Source organism: Ixodes scapularis, unplaced genomic scaffold, assembly GCF_016920785.2.
Source record: "Ixodes scapularis isolate PalLabHiFi unplaced genomic scaffold, ASM1692078v2 PGA_scaffold12__126_contigs__length_90152505, whole genome shotgun sequence".
Classification (NCBI taxonomy): Eukaryota; Metazoa; Arthropoda; class Arachnida; order Ixodida; family Ixodidae; genus Ixodes; species Ixodes scapularis.
In genome coordinates this window covers 89934169-89956251 of record NW_024609838.1, presented here as the reverse complement: position 1 = coordinate 89956251, position 22083 = coordinate 89934169, and the positions used below count along the sequence as shown (strand labels likewise).

Here is a 22083-nt window from a genome sequence, read left to right as displayed (position 1 = left end):
TTTAAAAGACGAAAAATACAAAATTAGTACAAAACATCATTTAAGAAACTGAATTGCAGGTTTTAGTTGAGCTAGTTGGTACATACTGTTGGCAATCGGGTCAGCCAAACACGGCAAAACAAGGACACGAAGGAAGGGACTGGGCAAACACACCGCTGACTAACAGCTGACTTTTACTTTATCCTCTTCCCAGCCTAGACCCTTTCTTCTTCGTCCTACGGAACATTAAACACAATTAAAACAACATTTTGGCCTACCACTCAACGGGGTATTTGCAGTTGGCCACACCCCGTTGGCCTACCACTCAACGACAGTATTTGCGGTTTGCCACACCTATGTTGGGCAACCCAACCTGCCTCTGCCTGTCAGAATGCATTGGCATTGTGCCATTGTATTCATCTTCGTTGCCTTTTATGGCCCGCGCTAGCGTATGCTCAAACAAGAATGAGCAAAAAAGACAAAATACGTGCAAATTGATAGGTGCCGAATATGTTGGTCGATCGAAGCTTTGCCCTTTGAAAATGACGACAGCGGGAAGCAAAGCCAGAAAAGGGGGTGCACTCATGCACAGAAGCTTGTCGGAAAAAGGTCCATTGCAGTTCTTAAATGGACTGTGTTAGTAATTGTGACTGTACAGCTGTGGGGAGGCAATTCCAATCAATGGAGGTTCGGGGCAAGGGCATTAAAAGTAGATGAGCTGCAATGGAGGATCCTGACTTCTAGTTGATGATTTGTGCTTGACGATATGCAAGATAGTTCTTGATGTAGCGCTTAAGCAAGTGTTAGGTTAAGGCCGATTTGCACACTCGCGGCTGCTTAGGACCTTGTGCCTTGAAACCACTCAAAATCTCGTAGGACGACCTGGCTCTTTCGGGTAGTCGTGAAACAGTTTCATTTTCCGTATATTTCCTATTTTTGTCGCACATCGTTCTTTCTTTCTGGGCTCGAAAAATTTTTGACAGTATTATAAATCATCATTTCTCCTAGACAGTATGTATATTGGATACTGCAAGTACCGCAAAACCTTCGCTCTAGTGAAATGCAGTTCCAGGGTCGCCTCATGGATGGTGCCAGCGTGTACTCTCATTGTGGGAGATTGCGAGAGTTCGGTCCTAAGCAAACGTAAGTGTGTGAACGGGCCTTGACAGTGATAAATCTTGCGAAACAAACATAGCCGAGATATTTTTTAATCATTAACACAGTGCAACCGTCGTCTGCTATTGCAGCTACGACGTCATTCCGAAGCTCGTCAACTACATGGCTCCCGTGGACTTGTCGACCTACTCGGAAGAGGCCAAGTGAGTTCTTAGCGACGCAGACATTCTTTTGAGTCTCTGGGTATGAGGTGCAATAAATATGGAGCCCTCTTTTCTTTGCAGGGACAAGCTCGCTTTAAGGTTCTCCGCTATATCAAATTGAGCTTGACCAAAGTATTGCATATTAGTACTGTACAGCGTGTCCCCAGGAAAAAAAATTCTCGGCTTTTTTTTTTGTTTCAAAAATTAACTGTGCATTGTCAAACTCTCTGTCTTTGTCCAAATGTAACTCTAGCAGTCCGGACCACATGCCAAAGTTTCAGAGCTAACCATTATTGTCTTATTCAAAAGTCGGAAGAGTCTTTCTGAAACTTTCAATGGAAGAACATGTCCCGCTCTATGTACTTTGTGCCACTCGGCCCCATGTATTCGCTGCCTTTGTCAGCCACCATTTTCCCCATAAAAAATTTCAGAAAATCGCTCGTAACTGTTAAATAAGGTAACTGTTAGTTCTGAACCCTTGACATCTGGACCGGTCTGCTAGCACTACTTTTGGGCGGAGGATAAATTTGGACAATAGTGAGTTCTTTTTTGCCTTTAAAAACAGAAAGCACTCAATTTTTTTAGGGAACAGCCTTATAACTGTGTAAAAGGCATAAGAATCTGTGCGAGGTATCGAGCTCACTTCCCCCTCCCTGAGCAACCCTTTGCATCTGCTTCACACTCACTCTTCATGTAGAGTGTGTCTCCCTTTTAAAAGAAATTGACAGTTTTTTTCACTGCAATTAATCTATGCATCTCCAAACACTTGTTCTTCGCCGGCCCTAACGGTCTGAACCAGGCGCCACAGTTTCTAAACTAACAGTTACCTTATTCAAAACATAGAAATGTTTTTCTGAAAATTTCAGGGGGAAAATGGGGCCCATTTTCCCGCTTACGGTAAGTGGTGCCGTAAAGCTCCATGCATTGGAGAGCTGTATTGGCTGCCATTTTCCCATGGAAAATTTAAGAAAATCGCTTTTTTAAATAAAATAATGGTTAGTGCTGAAACTTTGGCATCCGGTTCGGATTGCTAGCCCTCTTGGGCAGAGAATGAGCGTTTGGCAATGCGTAGTTTATTTTGGCGGGGAAAAAACAACCTGTAAATATCATTTTGGGACACCTCATAGAACATTTACCAGAAGTGAGCAATAAAGTGGGCTTTGTGTATTTTCTTGCCTGTCAATTTTTCCAGCCTCCAGTTTTTAGTGATATAAAACAAGTTGCTCGATTCTCAAGGATGGATCGGACTGAAACTACATATTTCGTGCACTCGGGGCAGTGGTGCCTTGAATGTTGACACATATTTAAACTTCGGACTTCTCTTTCTTTTTTTACCTACTTACTATTTATTACAAATTATCCGACCGTGATGATAAAGATAAGTCCCTTACAAGTGATTACCCTGATGTAATTGGAAGTGTTGACTTTACACTCAACATTATGTAATATTATGTAGTGTAGAAAATGATGCGACCCCGAGAGATTTCCGTAGCTTTTTTTTGCTTGATCGTGAAATGACAATTCGAGTTAATGAAAAGCACCTCTTGGGACTGAAAAAGACGTAATGCATATTGTTTTGCTGCAATGACGAGTTGCAAGTAAGAGGTCTAGGAGCAAGATGACTGTGCCCAAGGGAACAGTGGCAGGCATTTATTTCAATATATCGTACGCTCTCATTACGTCAAATTCGAAGGGACTATACTAGTTAATTCTACTTGAATTGAGAGAAGTTTGTACTATCGAAAGAACAATATAAATATTAAATAAACAAACTAATATATGGGGTGTTTTTTTTTGTTGTTTTTTTTGGCTATTCAACTTATTTATTATGACGGATTGCCTCCTATACTACAGTAATCCCTCGTTATAACGTTCAACTTCGATAAAGGCCATAATTCGAAAAAAGTGATTTCGTCATAGCGAGGGATTGCCGTATGTCCCGCTGGCTGTAGTACTCACCTGCACAGACCACATTCGTGTACCTATGACATCAGTCTGGAAATCCTAAGCAAAACACCCTGTACTAGTATGTACAGGGGCCGTTCATGGTTGACTGGGTGTTTTGCCAATAATAAATCGCTGAGCAAGTGTAGCGCAATGAAACTTGGAGAGGACGTTAGTGTTATGCGTCTTTAATATCCCGTGCCCGTAACGAGGCATGCACAGCAGTTCCAGCTGTCATGGCGGCGAGCATTGTGTATACCCATGGAGTACTGGTGTGTAATCACATTTGTGGCGAAGAAGAAAGTTAAATCAGCTAAGATTTTTAGAAGATTGCAAGGGCAGTATGGGAAACAATTGATGTTACGGACAGGATTGTACAAATAGTGTCTGCGGTTTGGCGAAGGGCCCCAGTCATTGCAGGTGAACTGCAGTTGTTGAGCAGAGTTCTTTCTATGCCAAAGGAATTGCGAAGTCACCAAAATTATAGCTGCAGTGCCTGGATACATGCGAAGAATTATTTGAAAAGACTACATGATGTTGTGCTTGTCGCATTTTCTATTTGCTCCGCAGGAATTAAAGTCCCGGTCAACCTCGAACTACTCTAGTCCATGTCTAAATTCCGTCTCGAGACTCAACATACCCTTCGTCTAGTGGCTTGTGCCTCAGCACGGTAGAATGAAAGATGAAATCCTACGGTTAGGAATGCGACCATGATGGAAGCAGCTATCTGAACTGTCTGGGATTCACTGGGTCCAGCATTCTCACTAATTATTACACGCGAATTTCGCCGCCAGTTAATACATTCAAAGGCCAATTCTCGTCGCTTTGAAAACCCTATCAGCAGCATAGAAGGATCATGAATTAGCCGAGGTGTGTGTAGAAGTTAAGCAGTTTAGAACTTTATTGAAATAATGACAAGCCAACTAAGTAATTAGGATTTGTTTAAATCAGCCGAAAGTATAAATTCACTTTGCGCGACTGTGTTGTACATATCTGTTTGCACTATCTGATGTTTTGCTCCCGTGTGGTCCTCCTAATTTGTTCACAACTTTCTCTCGCAGGACGGAGTTGTTTGGGAGCCTGTTCGGACAGAAGAAGTATGCCAGATAGAACCTTCCAATAAAACGGGTTTTAATGAAGCTGCATTACTTTCCATTTTGAATAGATACTATAAGTGTTTCCTGACTGGCTCTCTCATCCCATTAGGGATCTTTATTGCAATTACTGAATGTGTGAGTTTGATTCAACAGGCCTTGCAACAGAATTTCTGCTGTTGTTTTTCTTTTTTTTTATTGTTTTTGCTGGCATTAGCTTTTGATGCACATTACTCAATGAGCCCACTGTAAGCCACAAAATCTGCGCTTATCGTAATTCATTATGAGTGATATTGCGGGCATTAAATGGGAAAGTAATGTGAACGGGAATTGTCGTAGAACAACGCAGCAGGGTGAGAAGAAGCGCTTATTCTTGTCGGCATACTCTTTCCTGGACTGGTTAGCCTCTTCCAGACTTGTACCTAACGCCTTACAGGTAATGGATTACTTGTAATCGATTACATTTTTCTGTAATTTTGTAACGCTTCAATTACTTTCTTTAAGGAGTAAGGATCCTTGTAATTGAATTACTTTTGCTGTAATCGATTACAAAATTACCCATTAAAATTTTTCTCTTTTTTTTTTTTTTTGTCGTTTTTTGTTTGTTGTTGGGGTCATTCAGCTCTGGGCAACAGGAAATTTTTCCTTTCCAACCACTAAGTACGGGACCTAGTGGATTAGCAGGCTACTTTACTATGCTTCGTTTCCTGGGTACTTTTTTTTTTTTTTTTGGTACATTGGAGTCTACGTTTGGGGATGAAAAATGACCTTATCCAGCCTCTTGTGAGTAATGTATTTAAACAGCGCTCTTTTTATTTATTTATTTCTCACAAGAGGGGTTGGGTGTGTTGGCATCACTCACTCAGCTCTAAGCAAAAACGGTTAAGGCTTTCTTTTTTTTTTTTTTTCGGAACAACTGAGCTCGAGATTCCAAGGATTATGCTACCGTAATAAAAATAAGTTGAATGAAAAGTAATGTGGGGAGTAATCGATTACTGTAGAGTAATTTTTCGATTACTTTTTTGAGGCTGTAATTGTAATCGGTTACTTTTTACAGTGAAGTAATTGGAATTTTAATTGGTTACTTTTTGTCAGTAATGTGTGCAAGTCTGGCCTCTTCTCTCTCCCTTTTTAGCTATGCTCGACAGTTTATTTCTTCTAAATGTTCCTGCTATCGGTTCATCGACACACCTTCCAACATCTCGTCAAAAGCGTCTTTCTGCACCTATCGTCTCGGATTGGCCTCAGCCGCTGGAATCCGGGTGGAGCCGAGCTTGCCGAACCCTCGGTGGTTCCGACGATGCCTAGTGCAAGCTTGGGCCTGTGATTATATGAAAGAGGGCTCTCCGTGCATAGTGCGGACCATTTAGAAACCTAGGATTAGCACTCACAAATTCATTTTTGACTTATCGGAGACGCCAAATGAGTTTCCTTTAATTCCGGTATGCTTCCAGTGAACTAATGAAGCCAGCAATCCAATCCAATTCACCCCGTAAAAAAATATTTCATCGACGAAAAGTTGCAGTTGCTCGCGTCCACGAAATGAGTTTAAAGGAAACATCCGACTGTCCCAGTGTCAACGAAATGTGCATTCGTGGAAAGTTGTCCACAAGACATGTTTCCATGACATGTGTTTCAGCAAAGCTACTAGATTTTTTTTTTTCTCGCAGCATTATTGTTGACGTTACATTATAGTGTACTAGAATACGGGGTAGTGTTGGAACCGGAGCTGCCCGTGTGGGGCGTGTGGTGTAGATTACGATAGGTGTCGATACCGGCCACGGTGACACCGGCGCATAGGCAGTAGGGCCAGTATTGTGGTAGTTGTGCACGTGCACCGCGTGCACGCGCACGTGCGGACTGCAGCGCTGCGATTGTTGTCTACACGCGCAGCCTCACATGCTTCCATTGCCGAGCTGCGCCGGTTCAAATACTACCCAGTATTCTAGTACACTGTAGTTACATAGCTGCCGTGCAGCTGATGATATGAAGATAGTTTCGGTTTTACCGTAGACGCCCAAAACCAAACTTTGCACGAATATATATATATATATTATACACGTCGTAATTTAGAGGCACTGACTGAGCTGAAAGCAGTCGTAATCGCAAATTCGAAAATATTGACTCGAGTGCAATCTACCTTCAGTACTTCCCGACACTGGGTTCATTACTATATTTCAAAGCTATTTATAAATTAAATTGCCTTCTGAATTAGCGCTAGTGCGCACACAGGCGTACGCCTGTGTGCGCTGGTTACTGCAGGCATGATGGAGACAACATGGTGACACTACAGTGTAGCGACGCCCATAGAGTTATTGCGACGCCCAAGCTACGAAGCAAGTGAGGAAAACGAGCCAACCAAGGCGAGGAGAGTAGAGCAGTGTAGAGAGGGACGAAAGAAAACAGAAATTAACTGATATCAATAAAAGCGGTTTTATAAAGCATTAGACATTCAAGCTGTGCAATTCTGGAACGTTTTTTGTCACGGTAGCTATACAGGGTGTTTGTTTTTTTTTTTTTGTTTTTTTTTAGCTGCGCCAAACTTTCAAAAAAGGGAACGTGAGATAGAGTAATTTAAGCCCTGGGGAAGTGTTAATGGCCATGGCGGCTTCTAGAAAAAAGTTAAAATTAGCTAATTAACTAAAATGTTTAACTAATAGCGAGTTCGTTTCACGGCACTCGTGCCCACGCGTGCCCACTCGCAGCGTGGAACGGGTTCGTTTCGGCCGGCGCTCCACGAGTGGTTGCACTCTCCGAGTTCGTTTCAGCGCTTACACCCCACGCGTGCATGCACTCGCTGCACCGAGAAAATCGGGAGTGCGCCAAAATGCAATCCCGTCATGCCTCGCTCCGGTGGGGCCGGCGAGGAGCGGGAGCAGACGACGAGGGTTCGTCTGCTACGATGTGTCGCGGAACCGAACGGAAAAAAAAGTAGATTTTCTGATAGAAATCGCGTTCCGCGGGCAACAAAATCAAACGCGAGCTTGAATTGTGAGCGTCTGCTATTTCTCGAAGGAAGCAATTGACAACCCGTGATTTATTTGCAGGTTTTAAATCGCTCTGTTGCCGCACAAATGCTGAAATACACCAGTGTGTAAAGAAATGCTCAGAACAAACGCAACAGCGGCCCCCGAGATGTCTATCACCATCGGTGTGCGGGTGAAAAATTTAACATTTGTCGACAAAACTCCCCCAGCAGAAACCTCTGACTGCCCAATAAGCATCAGAGAAAGCTAAAGATGGAGACTTTACCCGAGGATTGGTCAACATCATCATGTTTAACATTTACCTACGTCAGCTAACTTGCCCCGTCGTATTTTGTTCGAGAAAGCTCTCGTTCTCGACGCCCTCACCAAGGCTAATATCTAATCCACCTATAATGACAACCCAAATCGAAAGTCCCAGTTTTGCTGGATATTCCAACAGGCTAGTTTTAAGCCGTACCCTTTCAGTGGTTCACGCATAATACCATGCTCAAACGGATCAAGTTTCTGCTCGGACAGCATCATCAGTTTTCTTCAGTGTAAACGGTAATAAGAATTGAAAGATCGCAACCACCTGCTTTGTAGACAGCTGGTTGCGGAAATTTACGCAGTCTCTAATTATCTCTACGGCAGCCTAGCTGCTTGAAGTCATCGTAACTATGAACTACAGGTTGCAGCGACCAACGTTTGTAGATAAACGCTGTTAGCGACTGTATTCTCGCATTCCCACGCATCACTCCGAACAGAAAGGCGCTAGTTTCGGTTTGAAGTCGGTACCTTTTCTACAACATAGATGGCGGCAGCATCAGTCTTCTGCACTCGGTGCATTTGGCGAGTTCGTTTGAGTCCAGTTTTCCGTGCAACACTCTGTGAGTGCAATGCATTCTGGGAGAGAACTCGAACGGTGCCAGTGCGTGTGAAACGAACTCGCTATAACTTTTTAATTTTTCACTTGAGAGCACATAATATATTTAGAGAATTGAAGCTCGACCTCAAGATGGTCTAGCCGTGCCATCAAAGTTTGAATAAAACATTTGTAGTAGGTGCTACGGGGTCAAGAAATTTCACTTTGGTACGCGGCGTCAAACCGAAACTAAGCGAGAAAGAGCGCCGGTAAAGTTTTCGCTCCGCTCCTGTTATCTTCTGCACTCGGTGCATTTGGCGAGTTCGTTTGAGTCCAGTTTTCCGTGCAACACTCTGCGAGTGCGATGAATTCTGGGAGAGAACTCGAACGGTGCCAGTACGTGTGAAAGAAACAACAAAAACACCCTGTATTTTGGAGTTTCCGGTTGTTTATAGTTTGCCATCAATACCGACAGGTGGCGTCAGAAACAGATTAGCAGACCGCGCGATTTCTTGGCGTGGTTGACGACGAATTTGCGTAAGTTTATTTCACATGGTGATTTATATAAAAATTTAAATTGCATGATCAAGAAAGGCATATACAGGCTCTTACACGTCCGTAGTCATCACCGCGGCTTAGGGGCAGCGTCGCTGAAGCGTGCCAACAAGGATCACTTCGAAACTCAAACCAGGTAACTTTTTGAACCCTTACTTTGGGGAGTTAGTGAGGTACGTATGCCGAGACTTCATGCTTATATGAGAAAACTAGTCTAATAGGCGCGTCGGGCATGCAGGTGAGCTGGAAGGGCTGCAAAAGTCACGTTACAAGAGTTGTCCAGTGACATGTCGGATGGCACTTCGAAGTTTGTCGGGTTTGTTCTTCGGCTTTGCTTGTCCGAGGGGCGTAGCATACACTGCGCGTCATTAGAGAGTTTTTAGTAGATCGTCCCGATGACTTCGATAACGATACCCTGCCGCCGCCTTTGCGCTGGCATCGTGTCGCGATCGGGGGTATCGGAAGGATCGTAACGATCTACTAAAACTCTCTACTGTTTGTCTAATGTTACTTTGAACTTGCCCTACGTAAGCACTTCCCGCCCTGGGGCAATCAGTTCGCCGAACGACGTTTCATCGACAAATCGTTTTGTCGACACTGCGACGTTTTATCGGTGCACCTTGCAACGTTTCGTCGAAAGCGTCTTTCCGCGCATATCGCATTGGTTACCGGCATCCGGATGTAAGCACTTCCCGCCCTGGGGCAATCAGTTCGCCGAACGACGTTTCATCGACAGATCGTTTTGTCGCCGCTGCGACGTTTCATCGATGCACACCTTGCAACGTTTCGTCGAAAGCGTCTTTCCGGGCATATCGCCTCGGTAACCGGCATCCGGATGACAGCCTAGCTTGCCGAACTCTTGGCGGTTCCGCTGAGGTCTGCTGCAAGCACGGGCCTGAGAATATATTAAATCTTCCCCAAGCAGAGCGAGGGGTGTCCGCGCGTAGCGCAGACTGTATGGAAGCTCGGGAATTCGTTTTGGCACTATCGGGCACCCGCGGAGCGCGGGCGAAAAGGCGAAAAGTGGTCGCAGCGCCCCTGGCGAGCTCGGAGTCTCCGCTAGCAGACGAATTCTCCAGAGCGCACTGGCTTCGCCTATCTCCGCGTAATGTAACCAATGAAAAAAAAAAAAAAAAAAAAAAAGTCTAGCGGGTATTTGCTGTTTTGAATATTAAAAAGAGGTGCCGCCTCATGAGAGAAGGACATTTCCTTTGCGTGGGAAATATGTTATAGCTTTCAGGGTGCAATTTTGGGGCTCTCCTGAAGCACTGTCAAAACCTTCGCGCGATTTTTTTTTTTTTTTTAAGGACAATGCAAAAGGTTTAGAGCATAGCTTCGTTTCAACTGTACTGTTCTTTTCTTCTTCATTATCTGTTAAAAATAATAAACGGAGATGCTAGTCATTCTAAGGCATGACCGGCTACTCCATTACTGTTCTTAATAGAGTAGCCGGTCACGCCTTAGAATGACTAACATCTCCATTTATTATTGTTCTTACCAATCAATTACTTTTGGCGAGCTGGCTAATTCGTTAAAGGAGCTGTGCAACGATATTCAATTGGAATGTTTTTCTCTCTACACTAGCTTACTGGCACACCTCGGACTCAAGGATACTCACACGCAACACCATTGGCCAAGAAACTCCTTTGTTGTGGTGTAATTTCAAGGACAAAAGCGATCATTTTCATTCAATCTCTCCTTTGCAAAATTTGATGACGTAACTCGGGGATCCCAGTACACCCAAGTGACGATATTTGAATGCGGTTCAAAGATTGGACCCGAGCATTGCGTGGGCACTCGACTTGGGCTCGTGACAATTGCTAGCTCGAGAAGCATTCGGGTTGTGACCCGTGTCCAATCGCTGCAACGACGACAACAGCCGAGCCATAACAATGTCTGGAACTCAGCGCGTGTCCTGCGCTTTGCCAACCCCTGCGCGTGGCTATGATCAACACTGGCGGCATATAATCGGCTCCAGATCACGTGGCCGCTTGTTCTGGCTGCGAGTTGAGGGGGTGAACGCCGCTCGTTTTTCTTAAATTTTTTTCTGGGACTTCTATTGCGTGGGGTGAAAAACGAACGCGTGTTTCATAGGTCATTAACGTTAGGGATCTGATTTAAGCGGTATTTGTGCACAGTACAAAAATTGTTGCATCGCTCCTTTAAGATCGTCTCCAGACGAAGAAGCAGAAAGCAATTTCGAACCATGTACGTTACTGCGAGGTCAGTATGCTCTGGAACAAGTCGATTGTGCACATGTAAATCTGACGCTCCTTCTAAAATTAATACAAACAAAACAAAAAAAAAACAAAAAAAAAACATACTTTTTGCGCATGCAAAAGAAAAGAGGAGAGCGCCGTGGCGCAAATATATGTAATTTCAAATTCCAAACGTTACAGCCTGGACGACTAACGTCTTCTGCGTCTTCTACGATAAAGGCCGGCACCCGTTTAACCGTCTTTGAACTCCTTCCATTTTTCAAAGTCTACTTTTTTTTTTATGTTTGATGCGTCGCTACGCCGCCGCGTTCTTTCTTCCTCCTTTTATGTTGTTGTTCTTTTTGTGCTTTTTCCTCTCTCTCTTTTGTTTACTTGACGTTGGAACATCGTGTATATTGATTTGCCTTGTTTGACTTAGTTCTTGCTCTCTTTCCTCCGCTTCGGCACTACCGCCGGTTCATCTGCTACGCTGTGCCCGGATATTTTGAGGGTCGTCTGCAACTTTGGTGTTGCTGTTGTTGTTTTCTTCCACCCTCGATTGAGTTTCTAATCTGAAATCTTCATATGTGCGTTTTGATATTTATTGAATATATTAAAAAGTGTAGGCTAGTTCTACATTTCTATTTTGATTTTATTTGAACACGCGGCACGTCTGCTATGGTCATCGTTGGTTGTTCAAACGGCCGCCTTCGGGCATACACCAAAGCACACTTGGAGATGGCAGGCATGCCATGTGCTGCCTACCACTGCAAAAACAAGTTTTTGCGGTGTGGTGAAAAATCCTTCTTTCGCTTCCTGAAGACTGAACAAACGCGAGTAATTAAGTTACTACAGCATTCAAATTAAACCGGAAAGCAGGGATGGGCAAAATCCATGCAAATATGTATCGAAATACAAATACAAAATACTTCGTCAAAAATGTAATTAATTACAAATCTAATTACATTCCCAAAAAAAGCATTTAAGTACAAGATACAAATACAACCAAATGTATTTGGTCTCCTCCAAATACTTTTCCAAATACATTCCTCAAAATTTGCGTCAGCGACTTCAGGGCATCTGCAACGGGTTTTTGGGTATCTCATTTTAATTTTGCATCGCACACTCGGGAGTTAGTATGCGGGGCTCTAGTAACGTAATAGAAATATAATCACAAAAAAAAAATGTAATCAGCTTGTACGTAATAGGCGAAAAAAGTACAGCTCGAGCTTCAAGTAGCTTTTTTGTCGATTACATTTTGGTATAAACCAACAAAGAACCAAGACGACCAAGACGCGCAGTACTAACTAGAGAGTGTTTTATTCTTTCAACTCGCACCAGTTACGAAAATCTGGACGACCCGCGCATTTAGAATGTTCCAGGCAAAAATATGGATGGAAATCAGGCTGGAAAGCATCACAAGTTGTCACAGACACTTATTTAGCCAGTCTGCCTGTGAACGTACATTTCGTCACTATTCTTGCCCTGGACTAGCGCCGTAATCACAAAGTCACTAAACGCTTGTGCTTGATTGAGAGACTGCATTCGGTGCAGGACGTAGTTTTCTTCCTGCTCTGGACAGTGACAATCAATTTGAGGGATGTATTTTCTCCCACAAAATTGTATTTAATTACAATTGTATTTAAAATATCCACGTTTTAGTATTTAAATACGCACGTCAAATACATTACCCAATTTGTAATTAAATACAAATGCAAAATACACAAAGTATTTGAAATACGTATTTCAAATACCTGTATTTGAAATACTGCCCATCCCTGCCAGAAAGCTATCCAAGTTTAGCTTCAAAATCGCCACTGACGCCTCAACAGACGATTATGACCAGCGATTTCCCTACACCCCCCCCCCCCCCCCCCCCTTGGTTTTCTGAAGGTAGCCCCTTAATTTGCAACGACTGCTATTATCGATGCCCCCCCCCCCCCCCCCCCCCCTAAAATTTTAGACATCCCCCTAATTTCGATTCCGGGGGAAACCCCTGTTTATGACAACTCCACGGAGATCGCGGAGAACTTCACGAACTACAGACCAGATGCACAACTGAACACCCAGTCTTATGTATGATGACAGATCCAGTCAGATCGGTCATCATGCTTGTCAAGTCTAACTGCAATCAGAAACATGGAACACCTCAAAGGACATTTTTTTGAAGAACAAGAAATATTTGCAAGCGAAAATGACACCACCTTCCGACTTAGCTCGTCACCTAGTCGATAACATCAGCCGTGGATTCGACACACAGTTCACTGATATACAGGGTGTCTCAAATAGCGGCCAGGCTCTTGAAATTGACCGCAAAAATCGGTTTCTTAACTTATCGCGCTACGATTTTGTGAAGCGTTGCCCACAGGTGATGCATTCTTTCTATACTATTTTCAAAGAGCGAACTTACCTGAGGAAAAAGTAAAAAAAGAAAAAGGCTTAGCTCCTATGGAAACGCAGCGAAAGCCACCGGTCTTCAAACAATAGTGCGCCGTCTGGCACGGGAGACAAGAGATGGCGCAAGGGGTCGCGAAGCCAATTGCCGCTAACGAACGAGCATATATATATACGGCGCCGAGAGCCGGCGTCGATCTTTTCGAGTCAAAAGCGGCGCGCGTTCCGCAGGCGGCGACAGCCTCAGAACCAAAAACAGGCGCGGTAACAGCAAGGACCTGCAAAAGCAGACGGCATAAATACCCCGAAAAAAAAAACATATAAAAAAAAACAGTCAAAATAACCCGACACAGCATGTTTTTCAATCCATTATGTGTGCATTCAATATGTTTTATTAGCAAGGATGATAAAATCATGTATTGGCCACTAACATCGAAAAAGCTTACGCCGCATTTCATTCGAAAATACCGTCTGCTATTTGACACCGACTCTCGGCGCCGTATGCTCGTTCGTTGGCGGCAGTTGGCGTTTCGACCACTCGCGCCATCTCTTGTCTCCCGTGCCAAACGGAGCCCTATTGTTTGAAGACCGGTGGCTTCGCTGCGTTTCCATACCTTTTTTACCTTTTCCTCAGGTAAGTTCACTTTTTTTAAATTATATAGAGAAAATGCACCATTTGTGGGCAACGCTGCAGAAAATCGTAGTGCGATAGGTTAAGAAACCGATTTTTGCGGTCGATTTATACTTTAAAGAGCCTGGCCGCTCCTCGAAACATCCCGTATTGCAGCAGACACGAGTTCAGCTGAAAACGAACTTGGGGCCGCTGATCGACACTCAAAATAAAGGCACGGTGTGCAAGGATTGCCTGGACATGTACGCCAACAAGTACTGGAATGTACTTTTGAACTGCTGCGCCAAGCGAGCAAACAAACAACCTGCCATAGTCACTGGAAAAAGAATGCCAAAGCAAAAAAGGTCACACACTGCTAGTAAGTAGCAGATTGCAGCGTGCGACTCTTATTTACCGGGCAGTGTGAGTTTGACTACGTTATTCGTTTCCTCCGTTTTGTTTTTATTTGCTACCAACGCCGCGAAAGCAAATAAACAAACGTTTGACAAAAAGTTTTAAAAAATGAAGCCTTTTTTCTTTTTCTTTTTTTTTTTTTATAAGCACCGCAACGATTGTTGTCGTTGAGGAAATTCTTTGCTGGGTGTTTTTTTTTTTGTTTTTTTTTTTAAATCTTTGTATAGTCTGCCATTTTGTTTTATTCGCCGTTGTTGGCGACTGTTCTCCATTTCTTTTTCTTTTTGTCTGGCATGGGGACCCCATCTTTCCTGAATTTTAGAAAGTGTTTGCACGATCAGTTTTCTCGTTACATTTTTTTTTCTTCTTTTTTTATGCTGCAGCAGCTTGAGCGCTTGCTCTGGTGATCTTAGCATGTTGTTTGCGCACGTTTTAATGATCACCTATTCAGGTAAGAAATTGTGATAACGCAGTTTGTAACGGATCAACAGTGACTTTTTACGACTTAGCTCGAGTAGCTAGTCTTTTTTCCGCTTCCCACATGCGCTTCAAACGCGTGTGATCCCCCTGAGTGACGTTTGAGACCTCTAAATAAATTGCTCTATCGTTGTTTCTGCGCGCGTTGTTATTTGTTTGTCGTTGCAGTTGCGATCACTGGGTTCCGCTTTGCAAGCGGACTGACCTCAATGAATTGTTTCAGCTGTTGGGGTGACGAAACAAGGCTCGCAAAGCTCGAGGACGTCCTCCTCCTCCTCTTCCTCCTCATCCCGTTAAATTTCCCTGCTAAATTTTCCTCTATCTTTAGGGCGGAAATTTCCCCGCTAAATTTAGCGGGTTAAGTTTCCCCGATAAATTTAGCGGTGAAATTGACATCACGTGACCTCAACACCAATCAGTTTCCCCGCCATATTTAATGGGGAAAATGACGTCACAGGACTTCGTGTCACGTCATCCATAAACATAATCAGTTTCTCCGCAGATTTAGCGGCAAAATGACGTTACATGACTTCAACACCAAATTAATTGCCCACTAAAATTAGCGGGGCGGTTACGCCGACGGCGACGCCGCGAAACGCGGAAACGGGCGCCTAAGAGCTGCGCTCTACAAAAGTATATAATTTGTCGACGAAGCGTTGCAAAAGCATGTTTCCCTGAAACGAGCTTCCACGTGTGCATGAAAGTTGTCTACGGAAGCTGTTTCCAAGAGACGTGTTTCGACGAAACGATACGGACTCCCACACTGCAGTTCTAGAAGCCTGCAAGCAGTCCGGAGCTCCTTGCTCCTGACGTCATGAATCGGCTTTAGAAGACAAAATTTCCTCCTCTCCAGGCGACGATGCGACGCATGCGCACTTGCGGTTTGGGCCGCTCCGTCTGAAGTCTAGGCTCCCTAGCAGTGGCGTCGTAGGAAGGTCATGGCGGGCCACCGGCCCGGGTGCCGCTGACCTATGGACCTTTCCAGCGGCAGTCTCGAACGAAGCGATTTACAGCGCGCGTCCCTGGTTTTGGATTGGATTGGATTGGATTGGATTTGGGGCTAACCCCTTTGTATCGGGGGATCTCAGCAGCGCTGGATCTAGCCTGGCTAGTAGCTACACTAGCCAAAAAATGAAAGCCGCTTACAACTCCCTGTAACGCCGAATTGGAGCGCAGCTCTTGAGGAGGAGGAGGGAAGGGCACTGGGGGGGGGGGTTAAACTAACCAGGGGGGGGGTCACGTGACCTTGGGGGTCACGTGACCCCCAATGCCGATGATGTCATCACTGACGTCACTGATGACGTCATCAGTGACGATGACGATGCGGGTACCGATGACGTCATTAGTGACGTCACTGATGACTTCACCAGTGATGATGACGATGACGATGCGATTGTCGGTGACGTCATCAGTGACATCGCTGATGACGTCATCAGTGATGATGACGATGACGATGCGGATGCCGGTGACGACATCAGTGACGTCACTGATGACGTCATCAGTGATGATGACGATGCGGATGTCGGTAACGTCATCAGTGATGATTACGATGACGATGCGGATGCCGGTGACGTCATCAGTGATGATGACGATGACGATGTGGATGCCGGTGACATCAGTGATGATGACGATGACGATGTGGATGCCGGTGACGTCATCAGTGATGATGACGATGACGATGTGGATGCCGGTGACGTCATCAGTGATGATGACGATGACGATGTGGATGCCGGTGACGTCATCAGTGATGATGACGATGACGATGTGGATGCCGGTGACGTCATCAGTGATGATGACGATGACAATATGGATGCCGGTGACGTCATCAGTGATGATGACGATGATGATGTGGATGCCGGTGACGTCATCAGTGATGATGACGATGACGATGTGGATGCCGGTGACGTCATCAGTGATGATGACGGTGGATGCCGGTGACGTCATCAGTGATGATGACGATGACGATGCGGATGCCGGTGACGTCATCAGTGATGATGACGATGACGATGTGGATGCCGGTGACGTCATCAGTGATGACGATGACGATGTGGATGCCGATGACGTCATCAGTGATGATGACGATGACGATGTGGATGCCGGTGACGTCATCAGTGACGATGACGTCATCGGGGGGTCACGCGACATCGGCGGGGGTCACGTGACCTCGGGGGGTCACGTGACCTCGAGGAGGGGGTCACGTGACCTCAGGGGAGTCACGTGACTTCGGGGGGTCACGTGACCCCCACGAGGTCACGTGACCCCGGTGGGGGGCTCGCGCGGTGCATTATGGGACATTTCCCATGATGCACCGCGCGGTTACGCCGACGGCGACGCCGACGGCGACGGCGACGGCGACGCCGCTCAAGCCGGATACGGGCCCCTATGAGCTGCGCTCTAAAACGTAGTTGTGTTCTTTTGCTCTCCTCCACCAACACTCCAGTCTCCTCTTTGTCACCTCCACTGGCTGCGAGCTATCGGCGTCGTACTGTTCGTCAACGCCCCGGAAACCCAGCGCCACCGCCATGTCTGGTTCGTACGTCACGTCCGGCTTTTACCCGTGCATTCCAGTATGACGTGTTCCGCCGTCTCGTCTGCTCCCTGCGCGCACATGACGCACTTCACTTCCATGTCCATGTACTTCGCGCGGAACACGCGGGTCCGCAGCATGCCGCCTCGGGCGTCCGAAAGCAGTGCACTGCCCTTGCTGTTGTCCATGAAAGGTATTCGCTTCACCTCCTGTTTCTCTCTGGCATACAGGGCCAGCGCTGGCTTCAGACGTGCCGCTTCCGCCCATCGCCGCGTCTCGCTCTCGATCACCCTCGTGCGGATGCTCTGCTGCAGTTCCGGCTGCTCCGCGGCTGGGTAGAGGAGTGGGCCGTTGACCTCGTATCGCTGTTCCAGCTGGCGCGTCCGTCGCACCCACCGGGTTGGGACGGACCGAAGATGTACATACTTGAAAACCTGTCTGGCCCAGCGCTCTTCGCTCATCCGGCTGAGGCGTCGCTCGAAGTCCAGCTTGGCTCGGGCCTCCCTGGCCTCAAAACCGGACCAGCCCATGTCTCCTTGGACGGCTTCGTTCGGTGCTGTTCGGCTTGCTCCCAGTGCCGACCTTCCTACCTCCCTCTGACGGACCTCGAGGTATTGCCTGGTACCTGATGACAGGCACAACACTGAGTTGCCAAAAGTGAGCCCCGGCACCGCCACCATCTTCCAGACCGCTCGGGTTACCTCGTATCGGTTATATCCCCAGAGGGCCCTGGCCGTTGCTATGCCCTTGTTCTTCCTGCTCTTCGTCTTGACCTTCGTCTCGTGCTCTAGGAGGTAGTGGTGTCCCTTCTGTAGGTTTACACCCCGATATTTGTAGTGGTCCACCCAAGGTACAGGATTGGCTTGAATGGACAGGTTGGCGGTCCCGTTTTCCTCTGCTCCGCCAAAGGCCATCAGCCCAGATTTGTGCGGACTGAAGCTAAGCCCCAGGGCCTCTCCCATTGCACCACACTCGTTCATGAGCCCCTGCAGGCCCTGCAGCGAGTCCGCCATCAGCACCATATCGTCGGCGTAGATGAGTCCCGGGAGTTTTCCTCCCTTCCTTTCCCCGCCTTCCGAATACTCCAGTGAGAAACCCTCCCCACTCTCCTGCAGCCGCTTTTCGATTCCTGCTATGTACAGCATAAACAATAGCGGCGACAGCGGGCAGCCCTGTCTCAAGCCCTTGGAGCAGGTCACTGGATGTGTTGTCTCCTGCTGCCACTGTGCCATCACCGTCGTCCCTCTGTACACTTCTCGCAAGAGGTCTATCCACTCTCTGCAGAGTCCCCGCTCTGCCAGCTGCGTCCACAGTTTTCGATGTTCGACCGTGTCGTAAGCCTTGCTGATATCGAGAAAACAGAGGTAAAGGGGGCGGTTCTCCTTCTGGGCAATCTCGATGGCCTGCGTCAGCACGAATAAATTGTCCTCAAGGCGTCTCCCCCACCGGAACCCATTCTGCAGCTCCCCCAGGACTCCTTCTGCCTCTGCCCATGTCTGCAGTCGGTCTCGTATTATTTGGGTGAACACGCGGTAGAGTACCGATGTGATGGCTATGGGGCGGTAGTTTCCGAGCGTTGACTTTTGCCCTTTTCCCTTGTAGATGAGTCTGAGTCTTGAGGTTCGCCACTCCTCCGGCACCCATCCCTCCTTCAGGATCTGGCTGAGGATCTCGCGCAGCAGTGCTCTCGTCTCTGGCCCCAGCTCCTTCAGCAGCCTCATTGGGATTTCGTCCATTCCAGTGGCTGTGGTTCCTCCTATCCTCTTGACTGCTCTATTTAACTCCCTCTCCGTGATTTCCTCTCTGCTCGGTTGCTCCTGCAGTTCGTCCTCCGTCTCCCCCTCCTCACTGTCCATTTGTCGGCTGTCCCCTGTGAACATGTCCCCTATCCACCTCTCAATGTACCGGTTGGTCTCTCCAGGTTCCAGTTCCTTTCCCGTTGCATCGTCTTTGATTACAGCATCCTCCCTGGGTCGACCTGTTTGGCCCTGTACATGTCGCCAGAACTTCAGTGGGCCTCACGTCCTGCCTCTCTCAGTTCTTGCAAAAATCTCTTATCTACCTTGGCCATTTTGCTTTGAATCAAAGCTGTCACCTCTATTTTCCTGCTCTGGTACTCCCTCCATTCTCTTGAATCTTTCTGTAGGGGGCTTTCTTCTCCTCCTTTCGTTTTCTGATGGTCCCTCGCAGAGTCCTGTTTGCCAGTTGCCTTCTTGTAATAGCCTCCTTCACCTCCACATCCGACCATCGTTTTCTCCTCCTCTTCCCTTGTGTCGGTCGTTTCAGTTTTTCCAGGTGGTCCTTCCACCACCGCATGAGGTTCCCGTACGTCTCCACCTGCCTGGTTTCCACCTCTTCCTCCAGTTTCTGCGCAATGGTTTGTGCTTCTGCTTGCGTTATGTGGTGTGGTCTCATAGGTTCGCTGACTCTCTTTTCCGTCGGCTTTCCTCCGAAAGTGATCAGCAATCTGTTGTGATCACTTCCCAAGCTCTTGTCGCCTTCCTCGTCTATCTCCATGTAGTTCAGTTTTTCATACCGGTCCGGGGACACCAGGCAATAATCGATTGTAGAGCTCATCCCTCTGGCCGTCCATGTCGTCTTTCCTATGCATTTATCTTGTGTGTTGAGGATTACCATATCCAGGTGTTCCGCCATGTCCTGCATCAGCTTTCCATTTCCGTCTGTTCTCCCATCAAACTCCTCTAGGTGTGCGTTGAAATCGCCTACCATAATGGTAGGTCTCCCAATGTTGTGATAGTATTTTTCAATGCACTTGATTAGCTTGATGTTTGTCTCCCTGCTGTCAGCCCCCGTCCACAGGTACACCACTGCCACTGCCACCTTTCTCCCCGCCAGTGTCCCCGTCAACCACATGTGCTCTCTGCACTCTGGACTTTCTCTCTGCCAGCCTGGCCCGCTAAAGCATCCTACCCCCCCTCCCCTTCTCTCACTGTCCTTTCTGTTTGCCCCATCCCAAAAAAGCCCCTCGCAATCTGGGGGTCTTTCTTCATCCCTGAGGTGGGTTTCTGTGACTGCGAACATTCCAATCTTATCATCTTGTAACATCTGAAAGGCCTCTTCCCATTTTCCTGCTTTCCTTCCTCCTTGTAGGTTTAAAAAGGCAATCTTCACTTCCCTCTTTTTCTTTTTTGCTCGTCTGTTTTTCCTTCTTTCCCGGTCTGGTGCCTTTTTGTGTTTTCCGCCTCTCGTGTTGTTGCAGGCACCATCCCTCCTACTTTCTCTTCTTAGTGGGCATGTCCCTGTGGGGGACACATCCTCTGCAGTTGTTCCTCGAGTCGCTGTAGTCTCTGGTCCAGAGTCAGCCTGCCTTCCATTCTTTCCTGTCGCCTTCTCATCGGTGTCACGCTTTTCCCCTTGCATTTCAGTCCTAAAAAACTCTTTAGTCTGTTACCCAGTGCTTGTCCCTCTTCAATCTGGTTTTGAGGGTGTACGTCAGTGTTGCCCGACTGCGCTGAGCTGTGGAGTTTCTCTTCAGTGGGCTGGGGCAGCTTGCGTAGGCGCGATTTCGGACGCTGGTAGTAGCTGAATTGCGCGTTTTCTTTTTTTTTTTTTTGTATTCTGTGGCGAACATAGTTTATAGAGGTATTTAAGAAAGCTGTTTTGGTGGGTCCGTGCGCGACAAAACAAATGCAACTGTAATGTTTGTTTTATTTTATGTTCATCATTTTACGGCATCGTACACTCAGCCGTGTCAATCTATAAAGGTCAGAATATTTGACCACACAGGATATCCGAACCGCATGAATATTTCCTGCCCACAACATAAAATTCAACGAGTCTCATCAATCGAACAACATATATTGTACGTACCCCACGGTGCCGCGTTATCCGAACAGGATTTGAGTATGGTCTCAAATAACACAGCATATCCAATATACAGTGTCGACGATAGTCACTTCGCGACAATCGCACGGAATCCGGCGTGTTTTGGGGAACATGTAGAAGAGAGCAGCTTTTTTGGACAGCTTCAAAGCAAATGAACGAACATGTCTATCCCGTCCCCACACCCCGGACCCGACCCTATCAGCTATTTTTCGCGAAAACCCGAACACAAGCCGGGAAGGCTTTTTGGAGATTATCTCAACGGAAATAATCCTCCGAGAGCGTCGAACTGCCTGCGTCGCGGGCTGCTTGACGTTCGCTCTCTTCGTTCGTTTCCTGCGAAGGCCGAGCAGGCTACGAGCCCCCGTATTCCCTGGTTCTCACAGTGGAAGATAACATACAAAGGGTAAGCATCCTAAACAGGCGAATAGAGTAAAAACTTCCAAGAAAAGCCGGCGAACTCCGAACACACAATGCAGGTGGGGAGCCACGCTGACCGGGTTTCCACAGCTCAGGCGGGTGCCAGATATTTCTGGCTGATAGGGGTCGCTCGATTCGCAAAATGGCGGCGGCCAGAGCGCTCTTTTTGCAAAGGTCTATATGGTGACGCCACTGCTTCTTAGGTACGATGGATGGATGGGTGGATGGATGAATCCGGCTGAGCCCTTTGGATCGGGCGGTAGCTTACGCCACCTTGCCTAATAGACCTCTTGGCGAATATGTGCTGCCACCTAGACACGCGACTGGGTTCGAGGCTAGGTGGCGAGAAAACAACGCGCACGCAAGGTCTCTCCCACCCGTTCCACACCCAAAACGTCAGCTACATCCTGTTCACCCATTGAGGCGCTGTGACCTAGATACGGCTCCCCCAAACTCGCCTTTGTCCCCATCGTGCGTAATC

At 46.9% G+C, this 22083-nt stretch overlaps 2 protein-coding genes across 2 annotated transcripts in view; both read left to right on the top strand.

The window, feature by feature from the left end:
• Positions 1–4387, top strand: part of LOC8032199 (protein AATF) — a 45790-nt gene extending 41403 nt beyond the window's left edge. The window contains exons 12-13 of the mRNA XM_042289168.1: positions 1227–1298; positions 4304–4387. Of these exons, the coding sequence (XP_042145102.1) occupies positions 1227–1298; positions 4304–4352 (121 nt within the window). The 3' untranslated portion in view covers positions 4353–4387. The remainder of the gene's footprint in view (positions 1–1226; positions 1299–4303) is intronic.
• Positions 4388–4619: 232 nt separating this feature from the next.
• Positions 4620–22083, top strand: part of LOC121835258 — a 145305-nt gene continuing 127841 nt past the window's right edge. Inside the window, exons 1-2 of the mRNA XM_042289256.1 lie at positions 4620–4772; positions 8787–8855. Of these exons, the coding sequence (XP_042145190.1) occupies positions 4620–4772; positions 8787–8855 (222 nt within the window). The remainder of the gene's footprint in view (positions 4773–8786; positions 8856–22083) is intronic.